We start from the raw sequence: 25,356 nt of genomic DNA, 5'->3' as shown, positions 1-25,356 counted from the left end.
CAATTTTCAATGCATGTATGTGATACATGAAGCCTCTCTGCAATCTCACGTGATGTACTGTGACGATCCTAATCAATTATTGTTTTGATTTGGCTGTCATCAACTTCAACTGGACGACCGGAGCGTTTTTCATCTTTGAGTGACAAATCATCAGAACAAAATTTGGCAAACCAATTTTGACACTGCTGTTCTTTTAAAACTTCGTCACCATAAACAGCGCATAACTTTTTGTGAGCTTGCAATACGTTTTTTCCTTTCCGGAAATAAAAAAGTAAAATATGACGAAAATGTTCGTTTTGATTTTCCATTTTTAACAGCGCCAAACAAAAACTACACAACCGATTTACTGATTGACAGTTGAAGTACCAACTATCAAATAACAAAATGTGTTTGACATTTTGATTACGTCAGCAAACCTGAAAATTCAACTAAAGCCATCTATGAATGAAATCCGCAATTACTTAGTTACCAACCCAATAATTATAAATTAGTAATTAATAATTACTAATATCTAATATTACAGTTTCTAGTTTTATTATTATTACTATTCTTCTTTTTATTAATAATATTATTCATCTTTGTAATTTTGTATGTAATTGTAATGTTGTATGTATTTATTATAGACTATTGTAATATTGTATGCATTTACTATACATATATATATATACTATTTGTAAATGCCCTTAAGATTTTACAACTTATTGTTTCAGAATACAACTGAATTGAATTAGAATCTAATGCTGAAGATCTCACATACATTTTTATAAGTTTATGTTTTTATCCTTAAGTCATTTAAGGATAAGTTGGTGCCTAAACAAATAAAACAAAACCTTTTTTTCATAGATTTCACGAGAGAGAAAACATTCCATTAAAACATTCACAATCTTTACATTTGGCAACTCTAACATAATTAGATAGTAATCATTGACGTTTCTAGGTTTGATTCTCGACGAAAAAATTTAAATCAAGTAATAAATTAATATAAATATTAATAAACAGTTTTGATTTAGTAACTCTTTTAGGCTTTGTATGCCAATATTTTTTGAAATTTTTTTATTGTGTTTATATGTTCTCACATATAATCACTAAAAAATTGATATTTTTTAATGTTTTATTAAATATATATACAAAATATTAAATATATATACAAAATTAGTTACGTGCTTTTTTTTTTATAAGCGTATGAAATTTCTGAAACAGGCTCGGGTATGCTTAAGCAAAAAGAGGCTCAAAATTATGCTTAAGCATATTTCTAATAAAGTATGCTTATTTCAATGCTTTCTAAAAGAGTGCGCGTTACTAAAGGTTAATGGGTATAAGAAAAATAAAAAGTTGACTTGCTCTGTATTTGCTTTGGTTTTAATGTAGCTGAATTAATGTTATAATATAATAATAAAAAATAAAACATATATACTATATACAAATGTTATCAATGAAATCAAAGATATGAACTTCGCATTCCTTCTCGTCCGGACCAATAAAGGTGTCTTCTGGAAGAACTTTGTTGGCATCTTCATTTATAGCATCATCTACCTCCACCGGTTGAATATCACCCTGATTTCCTATGGGTTGATCACTGCCAGGATCAGTACTGGATGGTGGGGGCACTTTGTAACTATTAAGGCCCTCTGGTTTAACAAGCGAATCTTCTGAGCCATCAGAAGTCATTAAACACCCAGTCATAGTCTAACATTTCTTCCTTTGCTCGTCATACTTCGAAGTGCTTAAAGCTTTTCCTGCTTCCTCTACCTAATGTGTAATCAAAATTCGTTTTTTTTGTTGCAGTGTAGGGCATTTCATTACTGAACCATTTATCAGAATAATTGTCTCTATCAAGCCATTTTTGATGTTCAATGGCAATAGGTCTTTTTAGAGTGGCAGCATATCCTGCGTCAACTGGTTGGCAAAGGTCAAGTAGAGAAATCCTTTAGCAGCAGCCACAGCATCTTTAAAATCCTCCTGCATCTGTCCATTCAAATTTTCCAGCAAAAGAACAAATTTATCAAGCTTTTGTTCTTGGACAAATGGAAAGAGTGTTTTATCACACCAGTGCTTAGAAATGTTTTGGTCTAACCAAGCATTTTGTTGGAAGTAAACGTGAATATTTTGTGTCATGCTAACTTTACGTCTTTTGAAATGCGTTTTCCTTGACCTCTAAAAATGATGGCTAGCTTTGGTTGCTCTCCTTCTGGCCGAAACATAATTTAAAGGGAACATTCCCTTTTTTGCAATTCTGAGCCCGGTTTTAGATCCATGTATAATGTGTTGCACGTTGACCCTTGGGTACAAACTCATAAGTTTTCTTACCATGAACAACAAAGGGAGTTGGGCTCTGGTCAACATTGAGCTTTTGTCCGGGTTAGTACCGTCCCCATTTTTTGTCGTAACTTGGATCTTTAGAACCTGTTCAGATTTTGACTTTTTTCTGATATTTTTTAAGCCATCGCGAAATCTGACTTTGTGTTACACCAAACGACTCTGCTGTAGTTTCTTGATTTGATTCATAACCATAGGCGTTAATTGCTTCTGCTTTAAAGGCAGCAGTATATTGGTGGCGTTTCTTACCAACTATTTTGCTAGACTCTTCACTTTTTTTCATTGCATTAACAACAACTAATAACTTTGTTGACTATGTTATTGAGCACATCTTTCACTGCTAGAGTAATAAGTTCTTCATTACATTAAAGAACTTGTGATTGTGAATGTTTACAATCTTGTTTGCTAATTCCATGAATAACTTTAACATGAAAAGCTAGTCCTTGTTGGCTTTTAAATAATTTTTGCAATGTTCGCATTCAACACTAGTTTCAACAGCTTATAACGGCAATCGGATTGCACTCATTTCTCCTCTGTGCATAACATTTTTTTGTGAAACCAAACGCTGCCAATGTAGGATGCTTTCTCTTTATTCTCTTTGACATAATTATTACTATTTTTTAACAGTATCTGAAAATAAGACTTAAAATAAACATTTTGAATATGGTATTAAATAAACTACACATTAAAAGCGAGAGAAAAAAAAAAGAAAGAGAGAAATAAAACACTCCAGACTCTTAAACTATATGTTTTTCTGTTCAAGTATTGAGGTTTAGATATTGTAACACAATGACTTCATCAAAGTCGTTACATTGCAAAACATTAACTTCGATTTTTGTTGTTATTGTTGGTTTAAATTTAGAAATATATATTTAAAATTTGTGATTAAATAAAATTTAAATCTTTTAAATGGTTTATTGAGGCTCAGGAATATGTTACATATGCTAATTTTTTTTCCAAATCTGAGCCTCCATATGCTTATAAGCGTTATGCTTATAAAAAAAAACATGTAAATGATTTATCAAGAAAATAAAAAAAAAATTAAAAACTAAAAGTCGAAATAAGTAGTCTTCTTACTACCGTTATGACGCAAATTAACAAATATTTTTTATATTTCATTTTTTTTATTTTCTACTATAGTGTATATAAGTTGTACGATAATAAATAAAGAAATATAAAATAAATTATACAATAAAAACGTTAAATAAAAACTGAAAAAGAAATAGCAACGTTTAAATAGCATATAAATTACGATAGCCTGCAAATTTGCTTGAGACAAGTTCTTAACACAATTGGGTTTTTTTTTTAAATTTATGCTCCTATATGAAATATATTTAGGGACTAAGATATGAAATATGGGACAACCAAGATCGTTGGGGACAACCAAGATCGTTGATCGCTATAATCTCTAATATTATATAAAAAATTCAAAAGTTCAAATTTCAAACAAAATAAAATTAGTTAAAAATAAATTTAAGTTTTTTCTAAATAAAAACATTTTAAATTTTTTAAAAGTAATTTTTTTTAGCGCAAAACAAATAATGATGGATATGGGTTAACCCTAAACATTTTTTAAAGTTTTTTTTTATTATTGCTTTTTTCATTTTATCTATATATGCAAATAAATAGAATAAAAATGTCAATTGATAAAAAATTAAAAGTCGTAGGTGTTAAAAAAAACAACAACTATTTAGATAAAATCTACAGAATATAAAAAATATATGCACGAATTACTCGTTAATATAATATATATTGTAATCAAACATAACACAGATATAAAATTATATACATTATATAATATAAATTATAAAAGCTGAACAAAAAATTCATTTATGCTACAATCCTATAGATGACAAATTATTAGAAGAAATCGATTCACTTTGCCCAGCACATCTCATTAAAAGAAGCTGAACATCAGATTGACATCCTCTTAACATGGAGATAACATCTTTTGCGACAAGATGATCTACGCTTTTACCATTTACCTGAAGCAGAATTTTAACTATGAAAATAACAATAACAACAGTAGTAGGTAAAAAAAGATTTCATTAAGCAACAAACCTTAAGTAAAATATCACCAACTCTGAGCAATCCTGATTCTTCCGCTGAAGTCCCAGGAGCAACTTTTTTTATTTTAAGTGGATCTGTCATTAAAGTAATAAAGTTATTATTTTATAAAAATACACAACAAGTAACAAGTAATATTGTTTTAACCAAGTCAACAAAACATATAGCATAAAAATAAATCCCTTCTCTCACCATTTGACACCGGTAATTATTTTTTCATTATGTCTTCATTTATTATTAGGCGTCAGAACTTGTTTCATTGTAGTGTGTAATTTTTTAACAGTTTTTTTGATTTATATATATATATATATATATATATATATATATATATATATATATATATATATATATATATATATATATATATATATATATATATATATAAATTTTTCAAATTCTTATGCTTTTGTTGTTATAAAACTTACTGTCAGCAGATCCTCCACCAACTAAGTTCATTCCAAATCCATTTCTGCCTTTATGTAAAGTTACTTCAAACACAAAATCTCCTATAAATATAGATATATGAAAAATGAAAAAAAAAAAAAAATGCCTGCATTACTATAATACTTTATACCTTTAAAAAGAATTTTAAGCAGCATATTTACCTGGAGGTTTGTTTTTTGCTGTTGGTGTATTATTAAATCTTGAAGCAAATGGAACTGGTATATCACAACTAAGTTGTTGAGGAGAGCGTGAAATTGCACTTTCACTTTTTTGGGTACTTTTTGGCATGTTTCCAATCGGTGAATTAGGGGAATTGGAAATATCAATTTCACGAGGAGAAACATAGTTCTTGCTTTCCGGTTTTATATTTAGGTCATTTGAGTTTAAACTTATCCATTGTAAACCTGTAGGTTTTGCAGAGCCATTCACTAGTTCTTGTTTTTCTTTTGCAAAACATTTATTATCTGTTGGTTTATTATCTTGATTTAATGAAAAATTAGCATTTTGAGGTGATAATACCTGAGCTTGTTGCGATTTGTGTTCTTCCGGAATTTTAGCAAGATAAAACTTGTTTTCAACTTTTGTTGCTTGCATTACCATATCAGAAGTGGGTTTGATACATTTATAAGATTTTGACATAGAAGTGTTATTTGAGAGCGTGTTAACATGAACATCTGCTGAAATTTGGTTACTTGAAGTATTCAATAAAGCTCGACTTTTTATATGCTCATAAGTATTGTTATTTTCTCTTTGTTCAATAGAACCTCTGTTGTAGCCATCACCTGACCTGTTGTAGCCATCACCTGACAATGAATCATTGTTGTTATCAATGACAAAACGAACCCCATCAATATGCTCCCTTGTTATTTCAGGATCTAAAAGTTCATGTACATTCCGACCATCTCTATTTCCTCCAAAAATGGCAGAGGAAATAGGTCCTAATGGAATACGAGAAGCTGATAAAATATTGTCCATATTTTGAGGAACAACTGACTTCGAAAGTTTTTGAATAAATCTTTGAGGTGAGTCGTCATTGTTTTGGGAAGAAACAAACTTTCGCAAAGGGCCATCCACTACACCTAATGGTGAAGTTGCATTTTCTTTTTCTGGAAATTTAGAAAAGTTGTATAATTGGTTTGATTCAGTATTATATGAAGCAGAACTTTCAACATTTTCTTTTTCCACAGAATTTAGTCTTTGCCTACTTGAAATAGTATTTCCATCATTGCTATGTGGATAAAAATTATGTGGTGAAGTATCAGATAATCTCTGCTCAAATCTTTTGAATGCACTTTCTCTTCCGGGTCCACCATTTGCATTATGGCGTGGAGGAACTGAAGGAGCGGTACCATTATATAAGGGAAATGCAAAATGGGGTTCACAAATTTGTGGTGATTGTCTTTCTGTAGGCCTAAGTAATGGTTTAGGCTGAGTCGGAGTAGACATGGTACTAGGATGGACTACTGGTTGCTAAAAATAAAATATAATTTATTTCATTATGTAGATTGCAACATTATTCCATTCTGTAGATTGCAACATTCTAATTCAAAAATTTGAAACCACTAAAGGTTGTTTAAAAAACCAGATAAGTTTATCATAAAAACTAAATTGATTTAAAATAAACAAACAAAAAATAAGATAATAAATAAATACAATAAATCAATATAATAAATTTTACAAGATTTAAATGCTGATATGTCTAAACATATTTTTCATCAAAAAATCCACCCTTACATCCACTACTCTTAAATCTCTTTTTTACAAGTTTTTTACAACTAATATAGCATTTAAGTTCACAATTTGATTCAAACAATTTTCTTTTTTAATTTAGTTTCAATATAATTTTCAACTTCTAAAAATCATAGTATTTTAAGGGTGTTAAACACAAAGCTTTTTGGAGACAAATCTTTTTTTTAAAACAGTTTTACAAGTTTTTCCTTCTAAATAGCCTCTATTTGGAGATATTAAATAGTGCTTATGGAGTTCATTTTCCAGCCATTGATCCCAATGGATGGAAAATGAACTCCATAAGTACTATTTAATACCAAATCAAGTGGAACTGTGCTTTTATCAAAAATTCTTTTGTAAAAATAAAGTAAAAACTCAGGCAAAGTAAGCATCAGTACAGAAGAGATAACAATTTAGCAGAGATAACACTTAATCATAATAAGGAACAATTTAGCAGAGATAACACTCAATCATAATAAGGAACAATTTAGCAGAGATAACACTCAATCATAATAAGTAACAAATTAGCAGAGATAACACTCAATCATAATAAGGAACAATTTAGCAGAGATAACACTCAATCATAATAAGGAACAATTTAGCAGAGATAACACTCAATCATAATAAGGAACAATTTAGCAGAGATAACACTCAATCATAATAAGGAACCAAATAACAAAGGTAATAAGTATAAATAAATAATAAGTATAAATACAACCACAAAAAAAACTACAACAAATATACCTCTTTTAATTTAGTTTTGTATCTTTCTAAGATAAATGTAGCATTATTAGGAGAGTTTTTTAGAAGATCAGTGGCTTGTTGGCGAGTCAGGTTATCAAAACTTTGACCATTTATTTCAACCAAACGATCACCTAATATTTAATTAAAATCTAATATTTAAAAAATAAAGAAAATTGCCTTACTCGATATTTTATTGCATACAATTACTTTTAAATAACTGTTAAAAAAAGGAACCAGAGAAATAATCAGAACAATTAAAGATTTATGCAAATTTATAAAAAACATATTTAAAAAAAAAAATATTGTAATGAATACTTTAACATCAGCATCAATTTCAAAAATTTCTTTCTTATGGATGATTAGATTATGGACAAGAAATGCTTTAGAATAATTTTATTTATAAATTAAAACTATTTACTTATTTGATATCAAATAATAAAAATCTAATAAAATTTAAATTAAACTTTTACTAATTTTATATAAAATAAAAATAAAATTTTATTAAAAAATTTATTTTTAAATTTAAAAAAACAAAAACAAAAAACAACATTAAAATGTGTTTTATCAATTGATCATAAAGTGTCAGAAATATTTTTTTTTGAGCGGCAGCAAAGTTAAATATAAAACAATATCAAAAATGATGAAAATGATGTAAGAGACATTGTTTAGAATTTAAAACAAAATTCTTTTAATAAAATATTACCTATCAAAATATGCCCATCATTTTCAGCACACCCTCCAGGCATCAATGCTTTTACAAAAATACCACCAATTTCAGGACCACCCTAGACAATTGAAAAAAATCATAAAAATAGCAAAATTAAGTTTAGCATAAAAACAAAGTTATAAAACAAAAACTTACAAAAGAAAATTCTCACAGTCAAACTGATTCCGAATCCACTGACAGATTTTGTTAACTTTACAACTGTCAATACCTGGAAAAAAATTGTTGATGCATCTTAAATATTATAATAATGTGTAAATAAAGAAATTTACCTATTTTATTTTAGCACTAAAATCTGTAGTTAAACCTTTAAAAAACCTTTAGTTTGTCTACTGTTGAAACACAGTTTAAATTTAGTAAACTTTCTAGATTTAAAATTTACTTTAACAATCAAAATGAACAGTTAAGGAAGAACGCAATTGACATAATAATAACATTATTTTCTGGCAACATTATAAAAAGAGTTTTTACAGTTAATTGAATTTATGCAACTATATTTGTTATTGCCATTGTTAACTCGCAAATTTTGCATTATAATGACATTCGTGAGAAATAAGCTCAATTCAGATAATTATCTCATCTAAAACTTTTAATTTGTTTAAAAAATTTTAATGTTTAATTATATAAAGACAATTTTTGATTAGAGCTTATTAAAAGTTATTTTTCTGAACTTTTTTTTATTTCCAAAAAGTATTTTGAACAATTATGAAATGCTAAAAAACATTTCAACATGTTTTAAAAGTTTTATTTTCTTAAATTTTTGTTATATATTATTCATAATAAAATCTTTAAATTTTTGTTATATATTATTCATAATAAAATCTTTAAATTTTTGTTATAAATATTATTCATAATAAAATCTTTAAATTTTTGTTATAAATATTATTCATAATAAAGTCTTTAAATTTTTGTTATAAATATTATTTATAATAAAATCATAAATCACTTCTAGTAGTTACTGAGTTATTATTTAAAATTGTTCAAAAAAACGCAGTTCTAAATATATATGTATTTTTAAATTTTTAAAAATACTTTTAAATTCAATTTCTTTTTATAAAAGATGTTGAACATTTTTTTACTTTTTTCCCATCATCTTCACTTCCAAAAAGGCTGCAAGCAACCACTATTAGAGTTGGAAGTTACTGGATGAGTAAAAGTGAAGTTTATAAAGCAAGATAGAACAGTAATTTTTAAAAGCAGCGTAAAGAAACATCTTTGAAACAACATTGACATTAGAAAATGTAGATTTAAGTTTTTATTGTTGAATAACCAAAAGTAAACCCAGATAATTTAGATTTCTGGTTTCACCGGTATTAATTTTAATCAAAGTAGTAATGAAGAGGTTAAAAAGCAGACATTTGGAAAAAAATTGCTTGCATTGCTTAGGTAGATTTATAAAATTAAAGGACGAACAAGGAATTTAAAACAAGAAATAGAACTTAAACTTGCCTTTGTTTTTTAAGTTCAGCTAAAAGTTCAGTGAAGTTTGATTCCTCAATAAACGCTCATTTGTCTTGTTCACGTTTGTGCGCTTTTTTTTTTGCTTCTAGTCAACTGAGTATTTGTGGGTGACCACTAATATCATAGCTTTTTTTTTCAAATTTTTCAAAACTTGATAAAACTTTCTGAAAAAAAAAGAACATACAGTTCATTGGCCACTTTTATATCAATTCAACAGCTTGATTTTGTTCAATTTGTTGAACCTTTTACAATTGTGCTTCGAATGACATGACCATGATGGTTTCATGATATGACCATGATGGTTTCATGACATGACCATGATGGTTTCATGACATGTTTCCAGCTAACTCCATTTTTGAGAAGTCTACTAGCTTCTACTATAGTGTTCTGCTCATGCGTTTTGCCAATATTCAGCTCTTTTAAAGCTACATTGGAGTTTTAGTCCATAGTTCACATATATAAATATACAAACACTATTGACAACTAGGAACTTAAAAAATCATATTATAAATATATTACAGCAGCGTATTTTATTGCTTCGACATGCATGCAAAAAAATTATTATGTTTTTGCATTTTGCTTTTTTTATTCTAGAAAAAACAGATTCAAAAAAAAAAAGAAGAATATTCTGCCTTTTAATTTTTATAATTTATTATTATTTTTTAACTAATTAAAATTTTTTTTTTCTTAATTATTTAAAAAAAGTAACAATAATTTCTTGTTGCCTGGCCTCTCCAAAAACCCTGGCCCTGCAGCGGCTGCCTATGCTGGACATGGGTAAAGACGAGCCTGCAAGAACAATAAATAGATGCAACCTTAGTAGATGCTAATTTTGCAATCAATTTGATGTATGGTTTCCAAGAAAGATCGAAAGTAAAAGTTAATACTAGAAGACAAAGAGTTGATGACTTATTGAGTATATTACCGTTCATAAATATAGGAAGATCTATATTGTTGCAATAAAGATTTTAACTAAAAAAATTCAGATTTATTTTTTTTATATTTGTAAAAAAAAAAATATTTGAAAAAAAAAATATTTGTAAAAAAAAAAATTTTTAATAAAGTAAATGTGCTTTATAAAACACATTTACTTTATTAAAACAAATTGAAATTAAATGTTTAAAATATTTCTAAACATTTAATTTAAATAAATTTAAATCTTGGTTATGTTGATTTAAATCTTATGTTGGTTATGTTGGTTGTTTTTATTTCACTAAATTTATTTTAAAATTGCTATGTATTTTTTTGACTTGTGTTTATTTCAAACAATTATAAATGATCTTCTTTTATTGAAAGCATTGTTATTATTAATTTTTTCATTATTATATTTTTAAAAATATAATAATGAAAAAATTTAATGTTTTAATATTTAATTTAATTTTTAATTTCAAATTTTTATTTTATTTCATTTGTATATTTGTACTAATATTACCATGTGTTTTTATATTTTATATTTGACAAAATCCAAATAAACAACAACAGGTTCATTAAAATTTATATTATTGTTTAGTTGCTGTCAACTTTATTATTATCCAAGTTTATATTCCCTATCATTCCTTTTTATTTTCATAATCATTTCTTTATTTTTTCTACCATTATTTTTCACCTTCATCATTACCTCTTACTATCTTTCTTATATTTTAGTTTACAAGCTAACCATTTTTCTTCATATTTTCTATTGTATTCTTCCATTGTAAATTATTGAAAGTAGCTATTAATACTTTTATAGTTAAAAATAAAGTTTCTTACTGTATCAAGTGGTGGTAAATCCTCACCGACAACACATCGTTCCATGAGAAGAACAGCAATATCTTGAGTTAGTTTTAACATTTCTGTACACTGCAAAGAAACAGCCATTACAATGATAAAAACTTAAAAAAAATTTAATATTATTTTATCATTTAAAAAATTGTTTACAATATAACTTACCTTTTGTCTAGTGCTGCTTTCAACATTTCGTCCATTGATTGTTATCAAACGATCACCTTTATCATTAAATGGAAAAATAATTATCACAATAGAAATCAAAATAAGCAAAAAAAATTAATAATTTTAAAACAAAATTTGTAAAATTAACAAAAACCTTTTCTTATTCTTCCATCTTGATCAGCTGCACTGTCTTTTTGAACTTGTTTGACATAAACACCATCAATTTCAGGACCGCCCTTTTAAAAAATAAAAAAAAAAGACTTATATCATATTTTATATATATATATATATATATATATATATATATATACATACATACATACATACATACATACATACATATATATATATATATATATATATATATATATATATATATATATATATATATATATTTATATATACACACACATATATAAATACAGAATGCATACTGATGACATTATACTGAAATTGGGAGCTGATGGGGCTTCGTACATACATTAACTGAGGAAAGGATTTTTATTACAGAAAAAAGTTGTTTTTTCATTATGTTCCAATAGTTTGCTACTATCAAGGACTATAGTTTGCTACTATCAAGGACTATAGTTTGCTACTATCAAGGACAATAGTTTGCTACTATCAAGGACAAAAAACACAAAAAAACACTAATAAATACTTTTACACTTTCATATTCCCATCTTTTTTTTATAAAATGTCCACAGAAGATAATACAATTGTGAATTTAAAATTATTTCATTATTAATGTGTTAAGGTTAGGTGTGAGAACAACAAATTCTTGTTTGGCCAATGAAATGGTACAATAAGATAGAACTAGTAAAAAAAAACTGCTGAGCACAGCAGTGAGTAGAGCACAGCAGTGATTGTCGATTTGGTAAAAATACTTATGGCATTTATAGCTGGATAGAATAATAATGATGTAAATTTACTGAATCTACATTTTTGCATTTTAATATTCAAGGTTTACATTTTTACATTTTAGTGTTTTTTACACAGTTTAAACTTTTAGTTTTTTACTTTTGAACATGATTGACACAAACATGTCTGTTGCAAAAAGATGTCAAGCTGATGTTACAAAATACCAAAAATGGAATTACTTTTGACAAAAAAAATTTTTTACTTTCTTACTTTAAACTTGCAAAAATCTGAATGCAAAGGACTGAGGCTGATGCAAAGAACTGAGTATGATGAAGAGGACTGATGTGTTTTTGATGGATTTATTTGATAAACCCTTAAAAAAAAAGTGGAAAAAAATAGGAGAGAATTTATGAAAAAAAATTCAAAAAGTCAGAGAGCTGCATCTCTCATTTTATGATGATTAATTAAACTTAAGTTTAATTAATCATCATAAAATGTCATTTTTCAATTAAACTCAAGTTTAATTAATCATCATAAAATGTCATTTTTCAATTGAACTCAAGTTTAATTGAAAAATATCAATAATGATAAATTGATATTTTTAACTGTTTAAACATCAATTTACTAATCAAACATCAATTCACTGTTCAGACATTCACTGACAACCCTTGAAATTAGGGTTGGCATGTGGCAATGCCAAGAATTTTAAATTCTAATTTTGTTTGCTACTTCATATAAACTAAAAAATTTTCATCTTTTATAAGGGAGCTTATTTAATGTTTTTATGAAGTCAAAAAAAGAAAAAAACATTAAAAAAAATAGAACATCAATGAACAGCTTTGGTGACATTTTGAAGACTTTTTTTCTTTCTATAAGTTACTTAGAAAAGCAATGTCTATTAAAAAAATTAGCTTGACAACATCTATGACAACATCTATGACATCTATGACAACATCTATGACAACATCTATGACAACATCTATGACAACATCTATGACATAATACCTAATACAAAAACAAAAGTGCTCACAAGTTTTATATCAAAAAATGAACTGTTTGGTTTTTAAAAAATATTCCATATCATTCGAAGTAAACAAGAAACAACATTTTAATTAAATTGAACAGCTATTGTTTCTGATTTCTGGCCATCATTAAAGGTATAAATATAAGGCACATTTTTTTTTCAACATCTTCACTTTTAAAAAGGCTGCAAGCAACCACTATTAAAGTTGGAAGTTACTAGAAGAGAAAGGATGAATTTTATAGAGCAAGATAACGATTAACAGATAACTTAAAAGATTGCAAATTATATGAATCAGGAAAACAAGATGAAGGAAGCAAATTGCGAAAAATTGATCCGAGGAAAAAAACTAATTGAATGACGGATAATTGAAAGGATAATTGAATGACGAGTAACACGAGAACTTATTTTAATAGTCTTGTGCAATAAAATTAGTACGTATTTAGTATCTTGTGCAATAAAATTAGAGAACTAATTTGATTAAACAAGATATGCTCTTTAGAGCAGCAACCATTAAAATTTATAGAAAAGCAAAAGAGAAGCAACATTGCGACAATGTGAAAATGATCCAACTATGTTTTACAATGCATTTTTGCACCATGTCTAAAAAAGATAGGGCATTGGAAGATCTGCCCCAGATATGGTAACAGTATTTTATACAAGGACAGACTTGAGATTTATAGAGATAAAAAATAGAATCCTGAGTAAGAAAGTGGAGAGCACAACAAAGAAATGGATTTATATACTATGATTGGTAAGGAAGAATTCAATAATCTTAAAGACATTACATGATACACATTTTAACATTGCAAAAAATATTTAAAATTTAAAAGTTTCTTTTTTTTGTAAATTTAGTTTATTTTATTGTAAAATAAACAAAAAAATTCTTTCTCGCAAGCTCTCTTTTTTTTTCAACTTAATTAGTTATTTTTCAACTTAAAACTTGTTTCAACTTAATAAGTACTGATAAACTGAAAACATACTTTGAAACACAAGAATTATTTCAAAGTTTTTTATTGACATGTCAACATAATATTTTTTAATGCTGCTTATTTAACTCATAAAAAAAAAACTACTTGTCATCATGATTATTTCCACCATATGATGTTTCTCTATTTGAAAAAATAGAAAAAATAGACTTTTATTAAAAATAGAAAAAACTGTTAAGCTATAACTGTAAAGTTATTAAATTAATTAAACCATTAATTCATAATAAACACTAATTCTAATAAACAAATAAAAACAATCTAAAACCAAATTTAAAAAACAAATCATAAATAAAAAACAAATCTCATAAATTTAATGGTAGTGATTGCTTCCTCAAAGAATTATCAAAGTTAAAAAAACAAGAGGATTTAATGGTATGGGATATAAAGTTCCAAATTGGATGTAAGGTTTCATAAATGATAAAAAAAAGAAAAGAAAAATAGGAACTTTATGTTAAAAAAAAAACATTAAAATGAAATAAAGAGGGAAATAGGTAACATCTATAAGTTACAGATGTAACAGGAAAAGAATGAAGAAATAAAACATTAAAACAGTTTGAAATATGCACTCTCAACTTTTTGTGTTAACAACTGTCAAAACTGTATTAAAAAATATAACAAACTGTAAATACCGTTACCATTCGTTTCTTAAGATGCTGTCATGTTGATTCATCCTATGTATGTAAATCTGTCTCTAATTATGAGTTTCAGTTTCCTTGGTTATAGTTTAGTCTTTGTTCTTTAGTCGTTCATTTAGTCATTCTCCAAACTTACAGTCAAATTTAGTCCATAGCCATTGTTCTTTTTGTGGAGCTCTACTGTGAAATATTCCTATAACAACAAGAATATAACAACAAGAGTATAACTATAACAACAAAATTAAAATAAAATAATACCAACTAACAAAAATCTGAACCAAAAATTATTGAACAAAAATCCTACTGATTCTGGTATAACAATACCATCATATGTTGCATTTTTCTCCAGTAGTAAGTTGATATTTACAGGTGCTTTTTGCAAAATTTCGCATGCCTTAAAGAAAATTCTTTTGCTTTTTAAATTTGTAAACTTTTAGGGGTAAAAATAAATCTACAGACAAATCTGAAATAAACCTGTTGTTTGTTAAGTCCATTTAAGCTGGTACCATTTACTTCCAAAAGACGATCACCTTTAATGTTCACCAAAAAATTCATAAATAGTACTTATATATCATAAATTTCAAAAACTTTTTCTAAATAATCTTTTTGTTGTTTTATATTTATATATATTATATTTTTAGTTTTATAATTATAGATTTTATTTTTACACCTTTTTTAGTAGTAATATCATGACTGGGTAACATTTGATTTGAACTTTTGACTATGTTAATTTGAAATTTAACAATTTTTCAATTTTTTTTATTATTACCTTATTTATTATATCACTTTATAATCATTATTATTTTTAACTTTTTAATTTTTTTTTAATCTTTTATTTAAGATTATTATTTTTTTATGACTATTAACTTCTTTTTTTATTCTTACCTTTTTGTATTTTTTTTATTGAATCAGCTATTCCACCAGGTAAAAGTCCCTTAACAAAAATTCCACCAAACTCTGCTCCTCCCTACAACAATTTGAACAAAAATTAAAAAAATTTTTTTTCAAATTTGTGAAAAGTTAAAACAATGCAAGTTGCTTTAAACAAATTCAAGACTAAAATTTGATTTTAAAGAAACCATAAACTAATAAATGAAAACTTTAAAATTCTTTTAAAACCTCTTGACAAATTAATGGCAAACTTTCTTGAAAGTTCTTGGAAAAAAAGCGCAGGAGTGTAGTCAACGAGTATTTAAAATACCCCATTTACTATTGTTTTTATGCACTGTAAACACAAAAGTTGTCCCTTAAATTCTTGTTACACTTTTATGCATGTTTTTGTAACCTATTACAAATATATATAAATATCTGAATTCCAAAATTTTTATTTATACACGAGAATTCCATAATTAAATTGAAATTTTATTAAAAATATTTAATAAATTTAATTTCATGTTAAAATATTAATGAATATAAATTATTTAATATAAGTTGGATATAAAAACTTAAAAAAAATAAAAAAATTAGAGGAATTATGTTAAGTGTTCTTTATGAAAATAAATTTTATAAAGAAATTTTTGATGGCTGTGCAATAAATTTAGTTAAAAAAATAAATTATAACCTTTAACATATCTGAAAAAATATATATATATATATTTATATATTTTTTATATATGAAACCATTGAAAATGTTAAGTTCATTTAATTGATTTAAAAAAACAAAACTTTTTACTAATATTAACATTAGGCAATTTAATTTAAGCATATTTTTTTTAGAACATAGATTTTAAAAATTTAAAAATAAGATGAAAAAAAAAACATACAAAAATTATGAAAACTTTATAAACAAAACTTTAAAATTCTTTTATATATTTGTAACAAAGAAAAATTTCATAAGAAATTAAATTATTTTTTTTACAAGGATTGCATTTTTGTTATATAATATGTTTTCCAGAATTAAGTAATAAAAAAAAAGTTTAAATAAAAACTAATTAAACAACTTACAGTTATGCTTAAACCTATTCCAGCATCTCCCTTCTTTAAATCCACACTATATACGTCCTATAATAAAATATTTAGATAAAATAACACACAATAGCATTAAACAATTTAAAATAAAATTTTGTATTAATCTTCCACTTTAACACTAATGAACTGTCAATATCCAAGATAAAACAACATTAAAGATTCAGTATTTAGAATGCAGCTATTGGTGTCAAAGATGCGTAAAGGAATCATAAAACCTAATAGTTAATAATTTTACCAACTTATGCATTTAACACAAATAACAAAACCATATCATGATAAAAGCATCTGACAGTAACCCATCACATGATAAGATTTCTTTAAAATTTTGTGGCATCTATTTAGCTTTGAAAAGTGAAATGTCAAAAGAGAAAAAAATTTTAATTAGGAGACAAGCTTCATTTGTTATATATATATATATATATATATATATATATATATATATATATATATATATATATATATATATATATATATATATATATATATATATATTAAAGATGTGCCGGAACTAGTTTATGCCGAATCCCTGATTCTGGGTACCTAAAAAAATATACCAGGTCTAAGTCTAGGTACCCAGTGCCAGGTTTATTTTAAAAAATTGTTTGCCAAATCTCTAGAGCTGAAATATTTTCACAAAATAACAAATAACTTGCGCTATTTAAGTTTGCCTAAATCAATTTTTTTTAATTTTATCAAATCAAGTTTGTTTTTAGTAAACAACTATATTTACACTTGAGGTTTTAAATTTAAACAAATTAAAGTGTAAACTCAATGTCCATAAATATTTTTTCTCCCTCAGGTTTGTTAATATTTGACATAACTTGCCATATGATGTCATGCCAAAAACATCAAGAGCTTTAAAATTAAAATTAACTCTATCAACTTCGAAAATACTGTTCTGGCTAACTAATTTTTGTTTTTTAGTTGTGTTATTTTATATAATATATATTTTTTTGTAAATTATTGTTAAATAATTGCTAATATATGCTAATTAATTAAAACTTATGTTATGAAAAATAAAAGATTATAAAATATTTCAATAGGAAATATACTTGTATATTTGTATATATTGATATAGTAAATATATTATAATTTTTAAATGAATCTTTAAATGATTGTTTACAATAAACATGTTAGAAATCTTATATGTTTATTGAAAACAGTTATTTACTTTAAACTATTGTAAACATTTAGTTATTGTAAACAAAAACTGCATTTAAAAGTGAATTACACAACTCAATTACACAACTTAATTACACAACTCAATTAAAGTATCAAACTTATTCATTTAAAGTTTAACTAAAATTTCTCTTGAGAAAAAATCTCACAATAAAAAGAACCTATTCAAATTTCTTTTTCCTTTTTTTTTCTTTTATATTCTCTAATTATTTCAATTTGCGTTACTATTTTTATATCTGTATAAATCAGTTTCTTTTTTATGTAAAAAAAAAACTTTAAGCGAGACTTTATAGAGTGTACTTTAAGTGAGACTTTATAGAGTGAGTGTGTCTTTATAGAGTGAATAGGACTTTTTGGTAATTGACTCCATAACACTTTTAGACTGATATCAAGAAGTTTATTGGTTGAAGTTTAAATTAAAAGCAATCCTGTAAATAATATTTTGACACAATGTACCACTAAAACAAATAGTTACATCACTTAAGGTTTATGTTTATTAAAAATTTCTTTTAAGATACCCGGTGTTAGGGTATAGCAACAAAATGGCTGATTCCGGATACCTAGAAAAACATGCAAACTACCGGATCCGAATCGGGTACCCAGCACATCACAAATGTAGAATTTAGCGGATTTACAGTGTTACAGTGGTAATAAAATTGTTCTAACGGTACTTTTGATTGGTACTTTTAATTGTCTTGATTGTATTAAAATAATTAAATTTTTAATATTTACATGGCAATTTTCTATAGAGGCACTAAAGTTTTTACGAGTTTTGACAAGCAATTTTCTATAGACGCACTAAAGTTTTTACAAGTTTTGAACAAATTACTTATATTCTATAGTATTTTTTATTTTGTCAAAGTTAAGTTGAACTTAACCAAATGTCGAAAGGAAAGGTCCTTACCGATATTGAAAAAGGTCAAATATTGGCTTATCATCGAGAAAAAGTTCCAAATTGAGAAATTACTAGAAGATTGAAGAGATCAGATCACGTTATCCGTAATTTCTTGAAAAATCCAACAGATTATGCAACAATCAAGAGGAAACCAAAAAAATCTAAGGTTTCAAGCCGTGAAAAACACAGAATTGATCGACTTTTGCATCAAATTCATCAAATTGCATCAAATTCATCAAAAAATTTAAACAATTAAGAAAACAATTAAGTCAGATTTGGGTTTAAATGTTTGCAAGAGGACGATTAGAAAAGTTCTTAATGACAGCCCACACATTGCACGATCAAAAATGAATAAAGCACCAAAGGACATGGAGCCAAAAGTGCTGGAAAACTTGTTGGGAACATGCTAAAACGAATTTATCAAGTAATTGAGCGCAAAGGAGGTCCAATCGAGTACTAAAAATGTGATAAAAACATTTTTTTTGATAGTTATGTTAAAAAATGTGAACTGCATCTATAGAAAATAGTCAGCTATCTTTTGAATTTAATTCATTTATGATAGACCTCTTTTCAAACTTGATATTATTTTTTGATAATTTTAATTATTTTTTGACTTTATTTATAATTTATTCAAATACACTATAAAAATAAAGTTAAGTACGTTTTTAAGACATAATCCACATGTGCCTATAGAAAATGGTCGCAGTGTAAGACTAAAACTTAAATTTAATTTTTTTAATTTTAAATTAAGTATAATTTTAAAAAATGATGACAACTAAAACTAATAATAATAATTTAATGGAAAAAGTTTTACAATAGAGCGCACAATAGAATTGTAATTTGACATTATTATAAAGCTTAAAAAATGAAACTGACTTAAATAACAAACATTATACAGTTAATATACTTTTTACTGTTTGGGGAATGTTTTGTTTCTTTTATTTCTTATATTTTTAAAACATTAGTTTACGGTTAAAACATAAGAAGTTTGAAACATGTTTATTATATTAATTTGAAATAAAAAAACTTAAGTTTTTTTATTTCAAATAGTAATATCACTGGTATGATGACAGTAATTATCACTGGCATGATGCAGTAATTATCACTGGCAGTAATTATCACTGGCATCATTGGTACGATGACCAAAAAACAATTTTATCAATTGAAAGTAATAATTGAAAAGTTTAAAAGTTACTGTTAGAATTCTCCAATCATCTATTCACACATTTTAGTCAACTACTAAAATAAAAATACCTTATCCAAAATACGTAAGTTATCAGCAACATAAGATTTTTCCACTAAAAGATATAAAGTTGTTGGTGACTGCTTTAATAAATCATTGACCTAAAAAAAATGTTTTATTTTTATAAAAAAAAAACTATTAATTTTTTTAATTGCTATTTTTAAGCAAAGAAAATAATTTACAGTAACCAAAGAAGAAGCAAAGAAAATGGTTGACAGAAGACATAAAAAACTGTAAACTGTATGTATAAAGCATGTCTTTATACTTTATGAGGAAGTTCTGAAGCATTGATGTTTGAGGACAAAAGCATTTTGATATTGAGTATGAAGGAACAATTACCGGAACAGTAATGTATTCGTTTCCATTAAAAGATAAATTAGAGAAAAAAAGTTTTTTGTAAATAGCTCTGCCTAATTTTAAAGGGTTAATAAGATAAATAAAAATTATTTAATTATGATTAAACTTGCTATTGTTACAGACATTTTTAAATATTTTCCTCTACAACATAACTTTTAAGATAAACACAAGATTTAGTATTCTGAGAATAATGGCATCAGACATTTTTTTGCATTTTCTTTAATTTCAAGAGTTTTTTTATAAAAAAGATTAAAAAGAAAAAGATTAAAATTAGAAATAAAGAAAAATTAAACAAGAAGCTGCGCATGAAGCTGCACACGAAGCTGCACAAGGAGAAAACTATGAAGTATGAGTGAGAATTGATTTAAAATTAGCAAGAAGGATAAAAATCTTTCATTCTTACCAGAAGCAAGGAGATTATATAGGATGGTCATGTAAAATATCCAGAGTAAAAAAAAATCATGCAAGATATCATGAATAAAAAAGAATCCTAGTCAACATTAAGGTAGTAAGAAGAAGTCATAGATGTAGAAAAAAGCTCAAAATAAAATATTTAGTGAGATCTTAGCATCTGAACTACCTAAAGGAGAACAAGGAGAAACTGAGCAAACTTTTTTATGAAAAAGTTGTATAGCTTCTTTTCAGGAGACAAAGTCAAAAAACCCATGAGTAGAGTCAAGATAGTTTATCATTTATCATCCTAAGCAGGGTAACAACGTAATACAAGTTTACATCTGTGTCATCCTGTTAAAGAAAAGGTGCAAAGATAAGAGAAACTCAAGTCAAATTTAACTACTTCTAGTCTGATAAAAAAAGCAAGTCCTACGAGGCAGGTTAAGTGACAGTCTATATTATATTACATGTTATCAGTAGCTGGGTATGTGAGAGTCTATATTGGATTACATGTTATCAGTAGCAGGGTCATAATGATTCTGCACCTGACCTGATCTGATTTAACAATTATTTAAAAAATTAATGTGAATTTGATTTATTACCTGATTTTTGTTTAATCCATCAAGGTTTATACCATTAATCTCAAGTAGTCGATCACCTCTCTCTAATCTTCCATCAGACTCAGCACTTCCTCCTTGCATGATATTTTTTATAAAAACTCCACGATGATCAGGAATATCCTAAAAAAATTTAAAATTATTTAAAAATAACAATAATTAATTAACATATATAACTAAAATACATATATAAAATATATTTTACCGCCAGACATAAACCGAATGAATTGTTTCTTCTCTGAAGCTGGAGTTGCAAAACATCCTGAAAAATTTTTAAAAGCATTTGGAAAAAAATGAAAGATTTTCTTTCATTTTTATCAAAAAGCTTCAGTATATTTTATTCATTAGTATTATTGATATGAAAGTATTTTTTTTTGGGTTACCACAACTATTTTTTCAACTTTACTAATATATTTAATGCAAACAATAATGTAATAGAAGATATAATGAAATAAAGGATATAGTGAAATAGGAATGACAATGTTTATTTTCTTGCTCTCAATTTATAATTTTATTAAGCTTTTAAAACTTTGATATAGGTTTTGTTTGGATGGCTGCAGAATAACATCCTTAATAGCAAACATTGAGAGCAAACCATTTATTTTCTGCATCTTTAGGAACAGGAATGTAATCACTGGCTGTTTTGTTTCTAATGCAACTGTAAAGCCTTTAAAAACATAAGCAATAAAAATGTACACTTTAGTGCTTTCTTGATACAACCTTTGATGTATCAAGATTGATGTACCTTTGTTGTTACAATATTTGGTTTATCATTGAACTCTTTTTGATTTGGCAAATCTTTTAAAAAGTATTCTTACAAGTTGTCAAACTCAATTATTCTCACTAACACATCTTGCTTATTTAACAAATTGAGACATGTCTCAACACAATTGTCCTTGTAGCTAGTGAATTATTATTCCATGGCAAAAAATTTTTCAATACTTAATGCAGAAAATTAAAAAAAAACTGTGCAAATCAAATGCTTATTGGTCCAAATACTTTCTGTTTGTTTTTAATGCAGTTGTTTCATAAAATCAGAATGTGAAAGATGAACATTTCAATTCATTTTAAATAACTTTTTGAATACAAGGCGCTATTCTGTAATGCAGTTTTTTCATCAAATAGGAATGTGAAAGATAAACATTTCAACTCATTTTAAATAACTTTTTGAATACAAGGGGCTATTCTAATCTGAATCATATACTCCAGCTTATCCAACTTTTTTTGGTATGCTTTAGCAATTTTAAAACCCTTCTGGATTTTAAAATTGCTAAAACATACCAAAAAAAAAAAAAGGGTCATTTAGCATAGTCAATATCAGCTGCAGTAAGTGCACAGTTGGAATCAATAATGTCTAATGAACAATATCAGCCATAACTACTTGCTCTTTGGTGCTCAATATCATGCTTTTTGTGAATTTAAAAGAAGTTAAAACTTTAGAGTTAAAACTTGTCACAAACTTAGCTGATTTTGTATTTTTTTTTTTGTTTCTTTGACCTCAAATGAAGATTAAGCTGGGTCACACCAGCTGAAATGGTCATGTCCGCAAAACGAAATCTACAAAACCCATGGTTAATAGACTTATTAGAAGCTTTTATCCATGAATAGCTCTTTTTCCAGGATGATTGAAACTTGGTCTTTCTAATAATGAAAAATTTACATAAAATAAGTTTAAGTAAATATAACTGAAAAAAAAAAAAAAAAATTGTATTCCTGCTTGCCTAAAATGTTTATATTAACATAGCAGAGTCTAAATCTAAGTGTAACCATTCTATTTAAAACTTTTATATTGAAAGAGATTTCTAATGATGATTCTGTAGAACCAGTTTCATATGGGGTAGAAAAAGCTCTTTAGCTGTGGTGAAGCCAACATACCTATCATGAGCAAAACTCTGATATAACCCCCAGCCACCCACTTCCTCCAATAAAACTGGTAGTGGGATCTTGTAACGTTGGATGGCAATCTTGACAGTTGTAGTATCACATAAAAATACCAAGTCCTGATCTGCAAAACAGGCTACACTAGGTTAGGTTACACTAGAAAGGAGCTTATTAAAAATTTCATTTAATTTAGAACATTGCTATATGGAAATCCATCCAACCCACACAAGTGTGAAAACATAGATGTTAAACTTTAAAAATAAACTCTTCTTCTTCCATCATTCTTTCATAATTCATACTTATTACTATAATTGAAATATTCATGTTTAACATAAAGCACGAAATAAAATAAATACAAGAAATTTATAACATTTGCATGTTTTAACAATCTAATTAAACCTAAAATAAATTTATAACATTTGCATGTTTTAACAATCTAATTAAACCTAAAATAAATTTATAACATTTGCATGTTTTAACAATCTAATTAAACCTAAAATAAATTTATAACATTTGCATGTTTTAACAATCTAATTAAACCTAAAATAAATTTATAACATTTGCATGTTTTAACAATCTAATTAAACCTAAAATAAATTTATAACATTTGCATGTTTTAACAATCTAATTAAACCTAAAATAAAATTAGTAAATTTTAATTGAAAAACTTATTACTTTACATATTTATTTTAAACTTTTTTATCCTAAAAATGGAAATAAAGTTATTAAGATTTAATATAAATTATTTAGAGTGAGGCTTTAGAACACAAAATGCAAAACACTATAAGCTCTGTAATAAATATTTAAATAGTATTACTTGGCAAAACTAAAAGTTATATTTTGATAGTAAATTAAAGGCATGCCTCATAAATCCATAAAACAAATATTTTTATAAATAAAAACAATCAGACTTTAAAAAAATAGGCTATTACCTTAAAAACTGACAAAAATGGAAAAAACTGACTATAAAAAAAACAAAAAACAGGAAATCTGGCTCTGTAGGAATCCTGGTATATACCATACATATATGTATATATCATATACATATATGTATGTATCAATACTGTGACTACAATCTGTGTCACAAATGCTATGACTGCAATGTGTTAAAAAAAATTGATTAACTCTAGTGTTAAAAATAAATTGGAACTTTCAGTTGATGGTTTTTAGTTAAATTTATTTTTATTTTTATACCTACCAATAATATGACTTCATCAAGTTATTTGTTTCTTACTTTGATTATATCAAATAAACCCCTCCACCCATCATGTACCCGTCCAACACTATTTCTATTAAATAATGAATATCTGTGAAAAATTCTTTAAAAAAGTCAAAAGTTAAGATTTAAACATATTTATAATTATTAAACTGTTTTTAATGCAACATTGTTTAATGACATGTTTTCTTTATAATATGTCTATATTTGAAAAAGTTGTCAAGTTGATTAAACAAAAAAGTCATTAAAAAATTCCTTTCAATTCAATAAAAAAACAACAACAAATATTGCCAATTTACCCCATCAAAACTTGAAAACTGAGAGAGCTGTAGAGGACTCTCAACATGTGGTTGATACAGATATCGTTCTAATATAAAAGTAGCTGTATTGCCTGACAACTTTAACCAGTTGATAGCTTCTGCCCCAGATAGACCTTCCATGCGCCGAGCATTTATCTCAATAACACGATCACCTAAATAATTTAGAAACAAAAAATTTAATAAAATAAATTTTCTAACTTTTTTTGTCTTTCCTAAAAAGCAAAAAAAAAACAGACCTTTTTGTATACTTGGATGTGTACCAGGTTTAAGTGCTTTCACAAATATACCTCCTACTTCTACACCACCCTTTAAATGATTCAGATATACTTAATAAAAAATTTTAACATCATAAAGCAGATTATAAAAAAATT

At 26.1% G+C, this 25,356-nt stretch overlaps 1 protein-coding gene across 2 annotated transcripts in view; it reads right to left on the bottom strand.

Annotated features, from left to right (window-relative positions):
* Positions 1-3,986: 3,986 nt before the first annotated feature.
* The window catches only part of LOC100209224 (tyrosine-protein phosphatase non-receptor type 13), a 64,509-nt gene continuing 43,139 nt past the window's right edge, over positions 3,987-25,356 (bottom strand). For both annotated transcript variants that reach the window (XM_065807589.1, XM_065807588.1), the window contains 20 exons: positions 25,222-25,291; positions 24,965-25,137; positions 21,774-21,830; positions 21,554-21,691; positions 20,213-20,302; positions 16,861-16,917; positions 15,802-15,883; positions 15,391-15,446; positions 15,221-15,310; positions 15,053-15,109; positions 11,568-11,649; positions 11,414-11,469; positions 11,234-11,323; positions 8,178-8,234; positions 8,003-8,084; positions 7,300-7,430; positions 4,989-6,297; positions 4,809-4,889; positions 4,378-4,460; positions 3,987-4,301 (listed from right to left, as the gene is read on the bottom strand). In XM_065807589.1, the coding sequence (XP_065663661.1) occupies positions 4,152-4,301; positions 4,378-4,460; positions 4,809-4,889; positions 4,989-6,297; positions 7,300-7,430; positions 8,003-8,084; positions 8,178-8,234; positions 11,234-11,323; positions 11,414-11,469; positions 11,568-11,649; positions 15,053-15,109; positions 15,221-15,310; positions 15,391-15,446; positions 15,802-15,883; positions 16,861-16,917; positions 20,213-20,302; positions 21,554-21,691; positions 21,774-21,830; positions 24,965-25,137; positions 25,222-25,291 (2,991 nt within the window). In that variant the 3' untranslated portion in view covers positions 3,987-4,151. The remainder of the gene's footprint in view (positions 4,302-4,377; positions 4,461-4,808; positions 4,890-4,988; positions 6,298-7,299; positions 7,431-8,002; positions 8,085-8,177; positions 8,235-11,233; positions 11,324-11,413; positions 11,470-11,567; positions 11,650-15,052; positions 15,110-15,220; positions 15,311-15,390; positions 15,447-15,801; positions 15,884-16,860; positions 16,918-20,212; positions 20,303-21,553; positions 21,692-21,773; positions 21,831-24,964; positions 25,138-25,221; positions 25,292-25,356) is intronic.

This window comes from Hydra vulgaris, chromosome 10 (genome assembly GCF_038396675.1).
Source record: "Hydra vulgaris chromosome 10, alternate assembly HydraT2T_AEP".
Lineage (NCBI taxonomy): Eukaryota > Metazoa > Cnidaria > Hydrozoa > Anthoathecata > Hydridae > Hydra > Hydra vulgaris.
This window is presented reverse-complemented; position numbering and strand designations above follow the sequence as displayed.